Source organism: Anolis carolinensis, chromosome 1 (assembly GCF_035594765.1).
Source record: "Anolis carolinensis isolate JA03-04 chromosome 1, rAnoCar3.1.pri, whole genome shotgun sequence".
Taxonomy (NCBI): domain Eukaryota; kingdom Metazoa; phylum Chordata; class Lepidosauria; order Squamata; family Dactyloidae; genus Anolis; species Anolis carolinensis.
Genome location: NC_085841.1, coordinates 310,708,777 through 310,728,693, shown reverse-complemented (window position 1 = coordinate 310,728,693; position 19,917 = coordinate 310,708,777). Strand labels below are relative to the sequence as shown.

Below are 19,917 nucleotides of genomic sequence, written 5' to 3'. Positions count from 1 at the left end.
ACTGGTAAACTGGCTGGGATTTCTGGGAGTTGTCGGCCAAAACACATGGGGACCCACAGGTTGAGAACCACTAGTCTAGACATAGGGCATAAAGACGGTCTCCAGTCCTCATACCTCCTGATCAATGCCAAATTTGGCCAATCTGGTGCTTTCTAAATGTTAGCATAGTGGTAGACTATAACTTCCTCAACCCCAGCTAGCATGGCTAGGGTTGATAGGGGAGTCAGCACATTAGACATACTGTAATGTAAAGCACTGCTTCTTAAACTGGGTCCTGGTCTAAATGGGGTCCCCCCTATTTCAATGTTTGGCAACAGTAAAAGGTTTCTGAATGCAACCTAGACATTTACACAAACCTGTTAGCATCAATGTGTAGTCTTTACAGTGGATTCTGCAGAAAATGCTTCAGCTGGACTCCACAAAAAGGAAAATCAGCCTGTTTAGCATGTCTGGCAAAATGTTTGATTTTTATACCTATTCTATATATCTATATACCCTGGGTCACATAAACATATTCATTTATTTACTTACCATATTTGTATCCCACCTTTATCTACCCCTGGGGGTAGACTCAAGGTGGCTTACAAACAGCACTACATAGTGCCTAAAGCATAAAAACATGAAATAAATTAAATTTAAAAATTAAGCATACATAAAACATCATTAAGATACAGTCCAATGTTAAGACACATCATCCAAAAAGCAAAGTATAAGGCTGATTCAAAGTCAGTTGCACGATTTCAATTAAACTTATTGCCCAATACTATTTCTCAAAAGCCTACTCCCAAAGCCAGGTTTTAATTCTCTTTCAGAAGGAAAGGGATTACGAGTGGAAAAAGTTTAAGAAGCCCTGATTAAGGGCATATTGCACTATACAATGAGATTGCCAGATTTTTGGGTTTAGCTCTTGTGTCATCTCCAAGAGACAAGGGTTTAAATTCTCTAATTTTTGGTGGGTTAAGCTCTGGGAAAGAGGAAAGTACTGTGTGCAAAACTCCAGCAAAGCTAAGATAGCAGCAGCTGTGTTGTTGAAGGCTTTCATGGCCAGAATCACAGGGTTGTTGTGTGGTTTCTGGGCTGTATGGCCATACTCCAGAAGCATTCTCTCCTGATTTCGCCCACATCTATGGCAGGCATCCTCAGAGCTGCAGCTTTTAATAATCTGCAAGGGTTAATTTATTGATTACTGCAACTTGAAAACTTGATTCCTTTTCAGGAATCTACCATATGTATTTGTACTTACTTAATTTCCCCTTCCCACATCACTTAGAATCATATAAGTAAGGTTTATCTAATTAGACCTCCATCTGATACATCATTTTTGCTTAAAGAGCACAGAATCAGAACCAAAGAACACTTGATTGTGCTTTTAACTGTCACATAATCCTATGTAAGCCTTCTCGGTGTTAAAATCAGTCACCAGCCCTTTACTCCCTCTCACCCGATCCTGAAAAATGTTTTCCCAGGATGTAACAAAATGCCTATTGCAAGATCCTATTCGAAGGAAAACAAGCTCAAATTGCTACACAGTTTTTGCTTTAATTCTCATTAATTTGAGAAGGCACAGATGGCATTAACAAGGCAAGTCTGTAAGCTGCAGCATCTGCTCTGCTACAGAAATAAATACGATTTGCTGGAGACTTCTGATCCTATTTATCAACAATGCGTAAGCCAATCAGAATTAGCAACAGCAAAACACTTTTTCTCCCACTTACCACATAGGAAAACTCATTGAAGATACCATGATTATTTACAATAAAGGAGAAGCATTTCCTAATTTTGGTGGAGGGTAACAAAACATCAAATTGCATTCTACTATTGAAACTCCTAAGAAAATTCATGTAACATTCACATGCCAGTTCATCTTTTTTGTGTTGCCTCTGATGGCGTCAACGTATGAACTGTGACTACTGAAAATTCAGTGGCCTTTCTAGTGTATGTTCTATTGTAGCAACTGTGTGGCTTTTTCAGAACCATAAGAAGCAGCTATTACTTGTTTCTATCCATACAATCTGCCAAAGGGGCACAGATGTTCTCCATAAAAGGTTTGCCTGTTGTTCTGTTAAATCTTTTGGAAAAATAGTTTTGTGAAATTACGTTGCAGACCTGTTGTTAAAAAACAGTATTTGAGATGGAATTGTACTTGTATTGTCCTCACACTCCAAAGTTACCAGTATTTCTAGATAAGCCTTAGTGGGCAATCCCTACCAATTCATGACATTTCACAGGTATTCTACACATTGTTTTGTTTTTAATTCTCTGGCATTTTCTTGCTAGCTAGATGTTGGCCCTATTTGCATAATTTGTAAAACTAGAGATTTTAGAGAATCCTGGCTTGCTATATATTATTTACTACCATTTAATTGTCGAATGTATTATACCCACTCTTCAGTTGCAAAGGCTCTCAGAGCAGTTTACACATTGTTAATTTGTCCTGCGGCTTATAATCGAAACAAGATGCGTCAGAGAAGAAAAAGGGAATTGACAGTAAGGAAAGGGATTAAAGTCCAGCAGAAACTGCAACTTTGGTTTCTCCCTTCAAGGCCAAAGCAATGGCAGTTGGGATGGAAGGAGGATCTTTCATCTGCTTTTTAAAGAATCCTTGAGATTTTTTTCTTTCCAGCTTCTCAACTATTCCTTCCTGGGTGCTGCTTTATTTTGTGTTCAGTCCAAGATAGTTCTTCTGTTTTTGTCTCCTCATGATATGAAACTTAATGATTCATATACTCTTATTTATAGTCTTCTGGACCATGACTTCAGTACAGCAGAGTCTCACTTATCCAACACTCGCTTATCCAACGTTCTGGATTATCCAACGCATTTTTGTAGTCAATGTTTTCAACACATCATGATATTTTGGTGCTAAATTTGTAAATACAGTAATTACTACATAGCATTACTGTGTATTAAACTACTTTTCCTGTCAAATTTGTTGTAAAACATGTTTTGGTGCTTAATTTGTAAAATCATAACCTAATTTGATGTTTAATTGGCTTTTCCTTAATCTCTCCTTACTATCCAACATATTCGCTTATCCAACGTTCTGTCGGCCCGTTTACGTTGGATAAGTGAGAGTCTACTGTATATCCAAACTTACTAATCCGTTTCGTCTTCTCTCATTCATGAGATTTTAGGGAAATGGTGAAATATTTTAGTATGCAAGTGTTTCACTGTTGATCTTAAAAATGCCTGTGCTTTGCAGTCAGCTAAAAGGACCGGCCCTCACAGTTGAAGATACTGTAGTAGGAATGTCTCACCAACTTCTGGGCCAGGACACGATGGAGCTGTACTAATACACAGTCAATCTGCACCCACTTGCCTCATCTTGCATGATTAGGTAAAAAACTGACTAGAAATGTAAAGCTTACCTTGTTATTCAAAGCCAAAATTGAAGACCTTATGGCTTTAAAAAAGATTATATTCTAATGGTTGTTGTACAATTTGGAAATTAATCTGCTGACCAAAACTTAAATATTTCCACAAGGGATTGTATTTTTATACATTTTGGAACAGGTTCTATATATATTAATTAATTAGTCTAATAAAGACTGTAGCAAAGTCAATAACCTACTCTAAATGAACATTTATTTATTTATTTCCAACATTTATATCCCGCCCTTCTCACCTGAAGGGACTCAGGGCGGCTTACAACACTGGCACAATTAGATGCTTATACAAAAACAATAAACAATACATAAAATCAGTTAAAAACAATTAAATACAATATAAAATTACAGTATATAAATTTTAAAAATATATATGCTCAGATCCGTTCATCCGAAAACCCCGTGCCTTATCCATAGGTCAGTCTGTGTCATCTTTATCATTTATTCGTTAAAAGCCTGGGCACATAGCCATGTTTTCAGGGCTCTTCTAAAGCCCAAAAGAGTTGGAACTTGTCTGATCTCTCTGGGGAGGGTGTTCCACAGCCGGGGAGCCACCACCGAGAAGACCCTGTCCCTCGTTCCCACCAGCCGCGTTTGCGAGGCAGGCGGGACCGAGAGCAGGGCCTCTCCAGATGATCTTAAGGATCTTGCTGGCTCATAGGAAGAGATACGTTCAGACAAGTAGATTGGGCCAGAATATGCCATTTTATACTGAGAAAGGAGTATGGCACAGGCACTGAAAAAAGAGGGGAGGCTCAAGAATGAAGAACTTCAGTGCTGTGTCAAAAGGAGATTAGCTGATTTATGATACGTACTGGCTATTTCTTCATTTGTCCTACTGGTAGTCATTCTATCGACCTGGAAATGTGACAATTCCTTTGCAATGAAAGCTCACAACATACGAGAAGGTACTTTATTTCCTTTTTAAATATACATAAAGGTATTTTAAAAGGACGAGAACATCATACAAGGCTCAAATTTACATTTTTGCAATTAAAGGATACCAATTTATGCATGTATGTAAATAAAACTCCATCTTCCTCACAATTTGAATCTGTGGCATTAGCACTGTGCATTCACTAAATGCAGAGTATACTCACAGTGAGTTAAACTGCATAGAAATGAAATGGAAAATTATAATTCATCTTCATCTTGTGCTTGAATGTTGCGCTTACTTGCCAGAAAACGTCCAAAGCATAGCCATAAGCACATAAACCATTTACACTTGAGTCTTGAACAGATTCCCCTTTTTTACTCAATGAATAGAATTTGTACATGAATCTGAATGTTGGGTACAAGCATCCAATCCTGCTAGGTGAAGCAGAAGGGCCTGGATACACATAGCCAGAAACGGATCCTCTTCCCTGGGTGTTCAGAGGGGATATCTAATCCAAAGGTGTCACAAGGACATGAATATGGCTAAGACAGCCACGCTGAGGATTCAGCATTGGCTAATCTGTTTAACACACAGTATTTCTGGAACACATTTTACTCACCTTTGTTTCTATAAAAACTGGTTTATGTAGCCAGTGGAAATTTCTGTTTGGAAGCTGTTGGAACAATGTTTTCTTGTAACTGAATCCAAAATGGAGTTCACCATTTTAGGGGGGGTGTATGGGGGGATTCTTTAGGGCCACGGTTCTCAACCTGGGGTCCCCAGATGTTTCGACCTTTAACTCCCAGAAATCCTAACAGCTGATAAATTGGCTGGGATTTCTGGGAGTTGAGAACCACTGTTTTAGGGCACTGAAGGCCATTTTCACTGTACAGGGAAAGATAAGTGGATAAATAAGCAAACACTTTAGATGGATTTTATCTAAATACCGAAACACAAGTAACATGCTATCTCAGACTAATCCTATACACAGTGATAATGCCTGCTCAGTATGCTGATGTAAGTGAATATAGTAAATATGAAATCATGGTTGTTTTTTTACTTTGCCAATTGGTTTTAAAATTTAAAAATAAACATTTATTTTCTCCCACACAAACTTTATCTTTAAAAAAGAAATAGAAGTGAGGGATTCTGAAAAAAATGAGAGGAAGGCTAGAAGACACATATTTAAAAATGAATTGTCAGGATAGCTTAACTTTTAAGACAGAAATAAGGGATTATTCCTTTTAGGAGTTTCCCCTCTTTCTTGTTCACAACCTCCTTCTGACATAATTATGGCTATAATGATTACAAAAGGAAAAATGACACAAAACACTTCAGTGCTACCTTTTCTAAATGGAGCCAGCCTAAAAAACACAGTGTCACGAGCGATTGAAAATATAACATGTTTGTGTAGTCAGCATGAACACAAGACAACATGCAGTCACTGACATTTCCACAGCAGCAAAACATAAGGTTTAACAAAAAGCCCTTTGCACACACATTTAATTCCCAACTTTATTTAGCTGTTGGGACTTCTGTTAGTCTCTAACTGATACTAGATGCTGAAAAGTGAGAGCATATTTAAATGACTCTATCGTAGACTGTGGCCTATGCTGATCTATGGAAATAAAGGTCTAAGCGGCTGAAGGTAACATCAGTCAGTCTCCCATGGCAGTGCATAGACAAATTCCTGGGCTTTGCTTATTGGGATATATAAATATAAAGTATGGGTTGAGGTGCTAGGGAACAATATGTTACATGGTGATCATCTGGCTATGCCAAAAGCAGAGTGATTAATTTTTGATGCCTCAAAGCCAAGTATAAGGCTCCATATTGATTTAAGTAGTGATCTGGCACTCACATGTTCCTTCTCAAAGCATTCTTAATAAATTCCAAAATCCTCCTCAGCTCACTCCTTACTCGCAGTGCTTTGTCCTCAGATGGTTAGTAGAGAGGGTTAAAGCTCCACTGAAGTCACAGACTATGGCTGTTTCACTAGAGGAAGAAACAGATATAGAGTACAGTACAGAGGGATTAAATAAGCCTATTTAAATATTGCTGTTATATCCAGATGCACATGTCCATTCTGAACTGTTGCTGATGTACATGAAGTGGAGTATTCCCTGTTATTTCATTTTAATTATGACTGGATCTATATGGGATGGATGGCAGTTTGGAACATCTGTATAAGTTATACAAGCAACAGGTTCAAGTGAAAACAGCAGAGTCACCAAGAAGTTCGTCAACTGTCCCACTTGTGTCAAAGCCATCCATTTCTAGCTTCAATTGCTCAGTCATCACATTTGGGAGGCCGTGTGAATGTACATGTCTACACACATGCTTCAGTAAACTGTTACATTTTAATACATGGATATGGGCTATTTGTTCCTTCTTAAAGGAAGGATCTTATTACTCTCTGTCTGGACTTATTAGGAGACTTGATGGTAGCAATTTGATACTCAGAGCAGATGCCAATTAAATCCAAAGAAGATCTGATTTGTTTCCTGGCTTCGAGCAATCTCTTCTATGATGCAGTGCTGCTGCCATAACAGGTGGAGTTTCCGGTACCGCTCATGACATAAATGCAAAGGATTGCCTCGCCTTCAAAGATTAAAAGAGAAGGAGAAAGAGAGAGAAATGCATTAGAGTTTTGTACATATGATGTTCTGGATTAAAGAATAAATTACTTGTTCTTTATTGTTCACCTGCATGGCACATATCCTCTTTCTCTGGCAAGGCAGTGTGTGGACTACACATTTTGATTTTTCATTATGTCACAATTCTGACTTTAAAATATGATCCCTGTGTCGGCAGGACTAGTTTAATTTACCCACTTCTAACAAAACATGGTCCCAGTAGGAATTTCCTAGATCATTCATGGCTTTATGATATTCTGGGGCTGGAAGTCCTTCGTTTCAATAGGTTTAGCTATTACCCATAATTTCACATATATACATGAAGTCTAATGAGGATATAGGAGTCATACTGTATATTCAACAAAAGCTAATGTTCAATGGTTAATAGCTATCCTAATTCAGAAAGAATTTCTAGGCAAAAGGCCAGTCACTAGTCTGATCATAATACTCTAGTAACAAAGACATATAATATAAAGCAAGCAAGAATGTTACTGGCATTGTTATGGCAAACAAATATTTCACTTCAAAAGGATAACAACAGTCTGAAAGATATCTAAAAATTCCAAGAAATAAAGGGTATCTGTGAAATCTCTGTAGCATGTAGCAACAGTACTACGAGAAAATCTAGAAAACCACCATGGGATTTCTTAGATGATAAAAAATAATATCCACTTACGCAAGATTTGGATCTGTTTCTCCATATTCATCTAGGTATGGTGCTGTATAGAAAGAACCTCTCGTTTTGCCTCCTATCAGGACGACTTTGCAGTCTCTGATTCTGAAGGAGGAAACAGAAAAATTAAAAAGGAAGCAATCTGTCAGCAGACTAGGTAAGCACAAAGGCACACACTTTCTCCTTCTTCCTAACCCTAAGAGAGGATATATACACCTAGCTCTAGAATATTGCCTCTTTTTCTTCCATTCATCCCCTCCACCATTCAGCAGGGTCTCTTCAATCCTGTCAGAAGATATTTAAGGAGATGCTGGAAGAAAGGGAGGGAATCATAGTATATGTTTCTTTTTATAGACGTTTCTTTTGGTCCACCTTATTATAGTTCAGGCTTTAGTCAGGCAATATTGGATACTATTTTCACCATTTGTTTTTAGAAAAGAGTAATCTGATAAAGCTTTCCCCGCAGATATCATTAATTTCAACATCACTGGAAATGGACAACCAAAATGAATATTGTATCCCTTTATTATTTGGACATCTTCTTTTCCTCCCTACCCAATACCTTTTTAACACTGGTGAATGAGCTCATTCTAGCCTGCCACTTACTTGAGAAAAATGCAGACTCCTGCACCACAGTGGATGGCATGTGATGTGCAAGCTCCCAGCTCTTCCCCATTCACTATTTCCTGACAACAGGTGTTTTGTGAGCAGAGCAAAGCACCACAGAACAAGCACAAGGCTGGGTGTTTGGTTTCATCATCAGACGATCGAGGGCATCTGAAAAGGACAGTTAATGAGAGAGGGAGGCCTGTAACAAACACTAGAGTTTAAAAGCACAGTGTGGGAAGCATATTGCTACACAAGAGGGTGATTTAATCATATAATCAGGGCATCTTTAAAACAAAGGAGGTAAGGAAAAAACTTCAGTGCCTCCCTGTCCATGGTATTGGGAAATGGTATTGACAGGCAATTAAAATAATAATACTTACAAATAATGACATTGTATCTCCCCAAAACATTCTGGTTCTTACCTAAACTGAGAGCACTGATTCAAAAGGCAACTGTAGTCATCTGGCAGTTCTATCAATTTATTTCTTTTCCTTGGGTAGCTATGGAGGTAAACCCAAAAGAAATACAATATTTTAAGATACACAAAAGCAGTATCTATGGAAATACTCTTCTCTTGAACAGTGAACCTTTTACACTTTGACTTGCACATGTGGATGACTAAAGGGCAAGGTAGTTATAATGTCTACAGCAAGAACCAAAGCATTAAAATCATGCCGACGTGTAATGATATACACATAAATCAAAGAACATAATTAGCAGAATCCTTTCCTCACACTTTTTCTAGTTAATTAGTCTAATTTATAGACACATACAATTAGTACGATGTGCAATTTACACATTAAGATAAGTACAAAGAAGAAAATCTTGGGTAAGATTCTCTTACATTTATATTTACCTTAAAACAACTACGAAGGAGTCTGAAGTTGAATACAGATACTGGGAGAAGAGACATCTACAATCTAGATGGCATCTTTTTGCCAACCCCCATAAGGAAACTAGAGTGTTCAAAAACACAGTTTGTGAAGGGAGAGAGGATGTAAAGCCACACATCTCTGTGTTCTTCCCACTAACTTCAGAGTTCCTATACAGGTGCTTTTAAGTAACTATAAATGTATTGAACCAACTGATCTATCACACGCCAATTGTTCATCTGTGATTCTTAAAGAGTAGACCTGGTTCAGGGAAGTTTCAAAACTGGCTTGTGAATGTATTTTGTAGTCATGAATCAGATGCTTCAGCCACCATGATCAAAGAACTGTGGAAGACAGAAATTTCCTATCCTTTCTCTAAAGCAGAGATGAGAAAAGGTAAGCAGAGGGTAAGCACAGTTATAGCCCATTACCCACCATCAGACTTGAGCATACAAGGAGGTGATGTAACATCAATTCGAGCACAATTTTCAGCTAAATTCTAGACCTCCCAAAGGTGTGGAGGTGAGCAAACTGCTGACTATGCATACAGCTTCAGAATGTTAGATAGTGTCAGAAAACTATTTTTAGCGGGGGGAAGAGTATGGGAGCTTCATGAGACTGTTAGGAAGTCTCAAGGGCTTAGAAGACTATGCAGACTGTGGGCCACTATTTTCCCACCTCTAGTTTAAAAACGTATTATCTGAGTTTGGGAAAAGATTATAGCCTGGCCTAATAAAGCACATAGCTGATTACTTACTTTAGGTAAAATAAATATTCAGAATGACTGCTTTGATAAGAGGAAAACAAATGAAGAGATGGTAAAAGCAAACCATTTTGAAAGGAAAGGCTATCACTTAACCATGCTAAATACAAGATGCTCTTTTTGAAGGGTTACTGAAGGCATTTTTAGCAAACCTTCCTGTCAAGATCCCCAAGGCTATGTCCATTAAACATGTCTAAAGCAGCCAATAAAACTGTGAACATAATCTGGATCTGATTATTCCAATATGTAAGACAGGGATCCCCAAACAAAGGCCCATGGGCTGGATGTGGCCCTCCATTTACTCCCGCCCCCCGGGTCCTAAACTTTAGAGTTACCCTAAGTCTGAAATGACTTGAAGGCACACAAAAACAATTCTAATTAATTTGACTATCTCATCAGTCAAAAGTAAGTCCACACGTCCCACTGAAATATTGCATGAAGTTTATGTTGGTTAATATTGTTCTTCATTTTGAATATTGTATTGTTCTTTCACAGGTTTTTTTGCCACTATAAATAAGATCACTGTGTGCATAGGAATTTGTTCTTTTTTTTTTCAAACTATAGTTTGATGCCCCAATGCTCTAAGGGACCATGAACTGGCCCTCTGCTTAAAAAGTCTGAGGGCCCCTGATGTATGAGAACTTGTTTCAAATGCAGAAATAATGAAACCAACCTTACTGCAGTACTTTTCCCCTTCAGAAAGCTGAGGACAGCAGGATTAGCACACCATCTGTGAAAAAAAAAATCTCCATAAAATCAAGAATACTATAGCCTACTACTAGTTACTCCCCACCACAAATTTATTTGATTTTAAATGGTTATTTATAACTAAAATCACCTCCTGTACTGATAAAATGAACAGTTAAAGTTCAGAATACTGATGACATAGCTAAAAGAGACACAGAGCAGGACTATGCCTCTACAGATCCCCACACCACAAAATATATAGGCAAATCTTTTTAAAAGTCCCCCTGAACAAGGATATGTCCTCCCGTGTTAATTCTCTTGTCATAATTCAAATACAAATGTCTATATACTTGAAAGTACATAAAAGCACATTTAATTTTACCATCATAAGTAGTACCTTTGGAGTAAAGGCTCTACAGTATCCCAGTAATCTTGGAAAAGCAGGAATAGATTGGTGGGTAAAGACAAATAGCCACAAAGTGCTCTGAACTGATTCTCCTCTGAAACTGTAAATGAAGAAAGCATTAGTTGTATCACCAACTACAGCAACTGCTAGCAGCTAAAAATATTGCAAGCTACTCTATCTTTCCTCAACAAATAGCACCGCCAACAACAAAAAATTATTGGTGACTTGATCTTTGGGCCTGTTCCTGGTGTGTGTTTGGGGCGCTGATTCAGAAAACTGCATTGGATAGAACACATCAGCTCTAGTTTCTTAGATATGGTTATCATTATTTGCTGTGAGTGAGCAGACTGGTATATGGCACATGTTCTGTATCTCAAAATCAACAGCTGATAGGGGAAAACTGGCACCATTTTTGGAACCAACAGGCCAAAATAAACCCAGAAACAGGTCTAAAATTTGAGGCATATTTGCGTTGGTCAGTGTATTTTTTTGCTTGTGTCAAGTAAAATATTGGTGGCACCAGCAGCAACAGAAAAATAGTGGAAGATTACTACACATACACATGGGCATTGATTTTAATAGTTTTTATCTGTACTGTTTTAATAACTTGTACACTGGTTGGGGAAAAGGTGGTATATAAATAAATATATTAACATTATATCAGTCCCTCTACCCAATTCTGTGCCTTTGAAGCAGGGCAATTGCACAGTTCAGAGACAACATCAGAGGCCTTTGCTATTAAAAGATGCATATCTTTGTGAAAGATCAATAGCACCACACAGGTTAGAATGACAACTCATAACTACTCAGCATTACACAACTCTCATCTTTATAGTGTATAAAATTCTTAGTGTAAGAATGTGTTTTGGGACCACATGCTTAAGACTGATGGAAAAACAAACAAACAGCACTTCATTAAAAATACTATGACATAATAGATTGAGACCCATTGTGCGTGTGGCTAATGGAACCACCCAGCAAGGGGCTCTGATGCTGTATTGCAAATATACTTCTTTGAACTGTGTCTGTTTAAATTCAGATTATGTGTATTTAAATAACGGATTTATTTACAACATGGGAAAATTTGTCTTTTAAACTGGGATACAAAAGAGTTACATCCAATATTCCACTACTAAAATATCTTCTTGATGCCTAAATGAATACTGATTTCATTAATAAGCTAATGGATAATGCAGTCACCAACAAAACAGTCAAGTGACATTCACTATTTAGGAGCACTGGGGAAGAATTAACAAAGTAGATATATTAACATGAAACAACTATTTTTGACATTAAAAGGCCCTTTGCAACCTACTGCAGGATGTAACTTTTTTCACTCAGCAGATTTCTGTTTTGATTTTGCATTGGAGTTACCTGACTCTGCTTGCTTACCTATTGAAAGTTCCTCAGGTGGAGGCACTCCCAGCAAAAAATGGAAAAAGAGAGCAGCACAACGAAGATAGGATGTAATGCCCCTCTTAATACAATCCCACAAATACCAGCCTGGAACTCTTTGGCTATAGCAACTGCAACACAGATCAAATACATGGGTTTAATATCTCTGTATTCTCAACAGGTTGTACAGACATGACACAGTCCCTGGCTGATCAAAAGGAAATGACTGTGTGAACGAAAAGTTTAAAAGCTTATTCTCCTAAGTAGAATTGCTTCTTCTCTGGAAGCATTTCTCAAGGTACTGTGAAGCAAAATTGAAATCTCTTTCTGACATAACAGTATATACTTGGGAGCTTTGCTGAGAAGTCAGATTAACCTTCCAAGATTAGGCATGCTGGATGTCTCCCTTTTCCAATAATGAAATTCACACACCCAAAAGGTGGCTTGGTGACTATTATTCAGACAAAGGTAACTCACTTAGTCTTCTAAAAAGAGCCATTCAAGGATTTGGCAGAAAAGGTACAGACATTTGTCTGCATTTGAGCCCCCCCCCCCCCCCCCAATTAAAGTACAGTGTTCCCTCGCTACTTCGCGGTTCGCTTATTGCGGATTCGCTGTTTTGCAGTTTTTTAATAAACACTAAAATAATAGTATAAATCATAAAATAATATTATAAATCCCTCTTTCTACCTCCTTCCTAAGGAGAAGCCTAAGGAAGGAAGGAAGACGCTGAAGGGAGAGAAAAGGAGGCCAAAGCAGCTTTGTTTTTTCCTCAAGCATGCATGCGCGTACTTGAGAGGTGAGGAGATTATAAACAACACAAATATAGCATTCTTACTTCATGGATTTTCACTTTTTGCAGGTGGTCCTGGAACATGACCCCAGTGCTAAGTGAGGGAACACTATATTGTTTTTCTTTCACTGCACACTGCTAACACCTGTGCATGTTTATGACGTTTGTATCACTGTGCCAAAACCCAGAAATTGTCTGTTCATTTGTTTCTTTAAATGTATTTGTATCATTATAGAAGGCCCTCAGAATGATTTACATAAAAACTATTCAAAACAATGAAAACAAGTATAAAATAAGAAAGAAAATGAAAAAGACAATGATTTACTTTAAAAACATTATTTTATCTTTTTTCTCTCCTCACCCTAAAGGAGGTCTTGGAACCTTGGAGCACCACAGCCCTGCAGATGTTACTGGATTGCAACTCCCAGCAGCTCTAGCTGTGATGAGAAATGCAAACGTTTGACAGTATCTGGAGGGCAAAGTGATTCCCTGCCTCAGAGAAATAATGGTTCTGCAGAATTTTAATGTATCACATTAATTTCTTAGAATTATCTCACTATTATGGGATTTTCACCTCTGTGGTAGACCATCCCTCATAAGTTAAATTCTAAAATTATTTATGTCAGACTACTTTTTTGGGATTTTTAGCCAGTTTTCAGGGACTGAGGTCAGAGAGAATGTCTGGGTGGTGTTTTAAGCACTATTACTACATTAGGCAAAGATTTGCAGAATTATAAAAAAAATTCAATCATTTATTGATAATAAATCAGATCTGCAAAACATGCCAAATAGGCTGATTTTCCTTATCGTGAAGCACGGATGAAGCATTTTCTATAGAGTCCACAACAAACACTGCATGTTGTTGCTAAAAGATTTGTGTAAATGGATGGCCTGACCCCAACACTGAGCTACAGGGGCCCATTTGGGGTCAGGACCCACAGTTGAAGAAGCAGTGGTATAGACAATACGTACATGTTTAAAGGCAGTAAAAAAAGCAGTAGCCATTACTTTTTACTATGTATTTCAAGCTAGCCAGACTAAGCTTTTACTTTCAAGCTTTCCTTCCTGCCTTTGGAATGAAAAATATCAATTTAAAATATTCCTCATCTACCACGCAATGCTGCAGGAAGCTACTTACCCATTTGTAATTCTACAAATTTCTTTACAAAACGACTCAGCAGCTTGTGCTTCTTCGCTATCATTCTGTATCTGAGCAGAGGGATGCTCTGCAAAAAGGGGGCAAAACAAATACAAATACAATGTTAAAATATTAAACTGTTGAAAATGTTCTCTTTAGTTTTTCACTTGTATGAAGATGCACTTCAACACCACCACCAACCCCAAAAAAACATACATCTAATACTATCAGAAACAACATGCCCAGTCAACTTCTAAAGCAGTGGTTCGCAATCTGTGGGTCGCCAGATGGTTTGGCCTTCAACTCCCAGAAAACCTAACAGCTGGTAAACCGGCAGGGATTTCTGGGAGTTGTAGGCCAAAACCCACAGGTTGAGAACCACTGTTCTAAAGTGAAAGCAACCTAAATGTTGAATATATTTTGCTTCAACTTGTGTTGATGGAGTAAGGGAAAATGCAGCCTTAACCTCAAGAGTTATTCAAACAGAAAAAGAAGCAACCACCCTCTCCCAAACGAAAAACAACAGCCTGTGCTTGCCACCTTGATATTCTATTGCTCCAAAGAACACATAGAGAGGCAGCGATGACCTTGAATTGATCTTATAAAAAAATGTTAACTAGCCTGTGAGTCAACACCAGGAATGCACAGTGCATACTTTTTCATTCTGGCTCTTTAGTCAAATACTCTATTTTTATCAGGAATACCCAACTAACACAAGTACAGGGAGCTATCTCTCCTTCCTAAAACTTGTTATCCAAGAATTCTAGAATCAGGCAAGAACAGTATTATGTAGAAGACTAGGCATTCCATTTTTAATTGGAAATTCAATACTATTGTATAACGTCTGGTGGATGAATGGCATAAGCACTTTGCATTGTTTTAAACTTTGTATATTGTATTTTATGACTATTTTATGACTATTTTATGATTGTTTTAACTGTTTTAATCATTTTAGTTTATTTTATATCAGTGTAACGGCATCAATTGCCACTTGTAAGCCGCCCTGAGTCCCCTCGGGTGAGAAGGGCGGGGTATAAATAATTGAAATAAATAAATAAATAAAATATTCCTAAATATATTTCTTTAAAAAATGTCAACAATGTCATAACTATAACCAAATACATGCCGAGAACAGAACATTGTGCTTCCCTCTATTCTCCTCCATTAGGTTCATAATTTGTCAGCATGCTGTTCTCAGACCCATTCTGGGGCCCTAGCCCAATTAACAATTGGGTTTTTTTTCAATTAGGCATATCAAAATGCAAATAATGTAGATTTGCTCATACCTAGCAAAACTAGATTTTTCGAACAGTTGTGACAACCTTCCCAAAGTTATCCTGCTTGACAAATCTTTTTGGTAGGTGAATACCAACACATCTTTTGCAAGACGAGAAACCATTACATGAACAAGCCAAGTATGTACAGTCAACCAATAGTATGACCATGGTGTTCAGGAAAAGGCACCAACTGCTATGGAAGCCAATAACTTAATGCTAGAGATTTTGCATAGGTGTTTCCTTCCTAGATTTTCATCCCTAGAATATCAGTATATAAATCCACTCTGTTTGGAGCTGGGTTTTTTTTTACAATTAGAAGTCATCAAAATATACTGCCAGAACATCTGAAAGTTACAAGCATTATCTGAGAAAATTCTCATAAAGTAAAGCTATGCCTACCTGTTGTAGTAGTAAGAATAATTTGTGTTATGTGTGCCATAGTGATTAAATGGAAGAGGTAGAGATGATTACAGGCAGAGCTAATACACGAAGGTTGCAATTCTACAGAATCTTCCCAATACAAAGATGGAAATGATAACACAGCACCGACCTATTGAAGAAATAAGAAATTAGTATTCAGAATGGTTGCATTTGGAACAAATCTAAAAACAAACAAAATAAAATACAAAAAAGCTTAAATTGTTTTTATGAGTGGTTCCCAACTTGTGGGCTGCAGCCCAGCAGTGGGCAACAAAAACGAAAATCCAGTTCGAGAACCTCTTTCCTCTTTATTTGATTTTATCTATTTTATTTCCATTCCTTTCTGCAGAGCTGGCCAGCCTCAACCAAACCGAAACTAAAGTTGACCAAAAACTGATTTGTAACCCTGGTCAAAGTGGTTTCCGGTCAAAGTGGGCCCTGGTCAAAAAAAGGTTGGGGAACCACTGCTTTACACCATGCAAAGGTTTTAGATATGAAATCATGTTTTCAGAAATTTCAGGTCAGGAAATGGAGAAAATGTGGCCCCCCAGATGCTCTTAGATTGCAACAGTCATGAGAGAGCAAAGCCAATGACAAGCTGCAATGTAATAGAATCTAACTTCCCTGTTCAGGTTTAAGAAAACATGTATCATAATCCCAAAGTAACCAAAGTTATTTTCAGAATATTTTAATGACAACTTTGTTAGAGGTATGACTACAGACTTGGATTAGCCTAGGGGTGGCATGTATTATTATTATTATTATAACATAAAAGCATAATAATAACAATTTAAAATATACAAATATTAAAACATTAAAACAGGATTAAATACAGACAGTATTAAAAAAATCCCAGTTAAAAGTCATTAAAACAAATGCAATGTTAAAAACCACAGCACTGCCTGATGCAGGGAGGGGTCCATTCTCCCTTCCCTGGGTTCCAGAGTCGAGGGGCAGCCACTGAGAAGGCCCTCTCTCTAGTTCCCACCAGCCAAGTTTGAGCTGGAGGTGGGACCAAGAGAAGGGCCTCTCCTGAAGATCTCAGGCCCCGGGCAGGTTCGTACACAGAGTACATCTAAAAACTTACCAAAACATGGAAGAGATCTACATCTAGAATGGATGGCGTGCTTTCCACTTTTAAACTGGGGAGAAGAACTACAAAAACAAAACAAAGGTATTTTAAAAGATTTAGACTCCCCTTTTTCCAGTAAAGCTACAACAGAATGAAAAGGACAAACTTACAATGATCAGTGAAAGTTTTCACATACACAGACCCTTGAACTTGTGATGGGGACAGCTGTCTTACCTCCAAGGAGTCGTACAAGATGTCGTTGAATTAGGCTTTGTGGCAAAGTGATCCTCTGAGCAGCTGCAAACTGTACTAGTGCTTTAAGACCACTGTGCTAGAGTGTGAGAGGAAGCAGAATGTTATATTAAGGAGGATGTATCCTTTTCTTTAAAACTCCATACCTTTTAATGGCTGGCTAGCACCAGCAGTAAGGAAATAGGGTAAAATAAAAGATGTAACAGAACAGAATGGATTGCTAACTCCCATACCCCTAGGCTGCAAAACTGGTTGTATTATTGAAGTAGGTCATAGTAGTGGTAATCAGGAATTGAGATAGCTAAAGTCTTGTTGAACATATGAAGCTATCAACCAACCTGTGCAACCTGTGTCAGTTCTTATATTATTTGAGGACAAACATGTTTAATATATGTTCAACAACACTAACACAAAGAAACGGGGCATTTTGAGTTGTAGTGTCCTGAGGGCCATCTAGACTAGTACTAGCATAATCCAGAAAAATACTGGGTACAAGCCCTGGTCCACGGACCACCACTTTTGAGTAGCACTAATGTAGACTAACATTGTGCTAGGTGTAGAGTCTACAATGCAGGGTGCAAATAGAGTATTATTTATTTATTTATTTATTTATTTAATTTATATACCGCTCTTCTCCCCCAGGGGGACCCAGAGCGGTCTTACATAATGGCAAGATTAATGCCACATATAATACAAAATATAGTAAAACAAACGATCGTAAAAACACACTTAAAAACCAATATCATACCCCATTTAAAACAGTAAAACACTGTGTGGCCATTACAACAGGGCCAGTAGCATTGGGCCAAAAGTCAGAGCCAGTCTGTATTCAATTACACATTAATCCAGCGAATACATCAGATTATATCAACCGTATTTTAGGATGGGCCAAAAGCTTGGTCCCACATCCAGGTCTTCAGCTGCTTCCTAAAAGACATGAGTGAGGGGGCTTCCCTAATCTCCCTTGGCAAGGAGTTCCACAGCCGCGGAGCCACCACCGAAAAAGCCCTGTCTCTCGTTCCAGCCAAATGCACCTGTGACGGCGGGGGGACCAAGAGCAGGGCCTCACTGGAAGATCTTAATCTGCCTGAACAGATGGTCATCTAGCCTAAGGTAACAGCTTCATGAAAAAAAAAACCTGTAATAAAATTCAGTAATTGACATAATAGCTGAAGATATACAGGAAAGAATAGAGAAAATCATAATCTGTATTTTAAACTCAACAATTAACTTAGTGTACAGTTTCTTAGCCCGTCAATGTAAACTCTATATTGGCTTCCAGAGTGTCGTAACTTGTCTGCAAGTCTGCTGTAATACACATACCCATTGTTCTCATTTTCAGTTAGAATGATTTTGTCAGAACTTTTGTGTGTAACATAGAGGGAAGAGGGCTCTGTGAGAATGTATTTGGTATTACTATGGCAGTTAATAATAACTACTATTTAAAAATCATACATACCTGTCTATTTTGTAGAGAACCAAATAAAGGCTTGTCTTCATCTTCTAGAAGATTCTCTTTAAAAGAAATTAAGAATGTTTATGGTGACTAATGTACAGCAAAAGCCAGAACAGCTTGTACTTTAGTTTCCATAGAAGCTAATGAATGTTTTATGAACATTGCAGCAGCACATTACAACAACACTAGTCAGTGCTGTATAGAAGTTTTCTTCTTAGTTTTTATCCAATCGTTTGCCCCACAGGCAATTTATTATATAAATTATAATTTAATGGATGGCACTTTCTTACTTGAATGAAAGTTGATCTTGAAATATCCATTTTATTGGACATCAAGCTATTCAGTGGGTTTTCAAAATATACTTCCCACTATGAATCAGTAGTTGGGGACCAATGATTCAGTTAACCTTCTTGCAAAATTTATGTCATGCAGAAAGTTAGGCTAGATCTTGTTTTTGGCGAGATTGTAAGAGTTGAATTCCTCCCCCATCCACATTATATGTTAAACAAGCCAAATGAAGCCATTACTCCCTGACACTACAACAAGGTATTTTATTGCCCTTTTTAAGTGGGATAACCTGACAAAGCACCTAAGGTTCTACTTTTGTGCAGTATTTACCTATTTTGTCCTCAACTGTTCCACATGTTAATGTTTCGGAAATTAGATTTTAGTAGTATTCCTATGTTCCAAAATATAAAACTCTACCTATTCTTATATATATTAAAAAGCTAAAATTTAAATTCTTTAAGAAGTTCCATGTTTGATTTACCTAAACACTGGATAGTAAAAGCACATGTGCTCCAAGTCATCACAGGAATACGTGGATCAGATTCATTGGGAGCGACTTTTAATCCAATTCTATAAATTGCAGAGGCAAAGAGAACCACCATCTCCTTGATACTATTAGAATACTTGACTCTGTGAAGACAGCCAATAAAGCATCAGATGATAAACTAGCAATGATAAATAGAAGGTTCATTTACCATTTTTGTTATGACTCAGCCATTTTTGGTAATATCTTAAAATCGTAATTGTATTTCAGTCACTGTTGCAGTAGGCTATTTTAAGGTTTCCATGTATGTAAATGTATATATCTGAATCAAATAAAACAAGGGTGTTCAATAACTAGAAAGAATTCAAGCAGAAGTTTTGCTTTTTTGTTTGATAAACAGAGAGACAGATAAAAGCTGGAGCCATATGTGAAT

The 19,917-nt window shown here is 37.6% G+C and overlaps 1 protein-coding gene across 3 annotated transcripts in view; it reads right to left on the bottom strand.

Annotated features, from left to right (window-relative positions):
• Nucleotides 1-4,285: 4,285 nt before the first annotated feature.
• Nucleotides 4,286-19,917, bottom strand: part of ubr1 (ubiquitin protein ligase E3 component n-recognin 1) — a 72,438-nt gene continuing 56,806 nt past the window's right edge. For 2 of the 3 annotated variants that reach the window (XM_008104080.3, XM_008104086.3), the window contains exons 35-47: nt 19,482-19,630; nt 18,716-18,771; nt 17,239-17,335; nt 17,020-17,087; nt 15,912-16,062; nt 14,236-14,323; nt 12,302-12,435; nt 10,901-11,009; nt 10,490-10,546; nt 8,604-8,681; nt 8,179-8,349; nt 7,576-7,677; nt 4,286-6,864 (exon numbers count right to left, since the gene is read on the bottom strand). In XM_008104080.3, the coding sequence (XP_008102287.2) occupies nt 6,723-6,864; nt 7,576-7,677; nt 8,179-8,349; nt 8,604-8,681; nt 10,490-10,546; nt 10,901-11,009; nt 12,302-12,435; nt 14,236-14,323; nt 15,912-16,062; nt 17,020-17,087; nt 17,239-17,335; nt 18,716-18,771; nt 19,482-19,630 (1,402 nt within the window). In that variant the 3' untranslated portion in view covers nt 4,286-6,722. Of the gene's footprint in view, nt 6,865-7,575; nt 7,678-8,178; nt 8,350-8,603; nt 8,682-10,489; nt 10,547-10,900; nt 11,010-12,301; nt 12,436-13,458; nt 13,535-14,235; nt 14,324-15,911; nt 16,063-17,019; nt 17,088-17,238; nt 17,336-18,715; nt 18,772-19,481; nt 19,631-19,917 lie in introns of those variants that run through there. The other variant, XR_010002043.1, reaches the window with a different exon arrangement.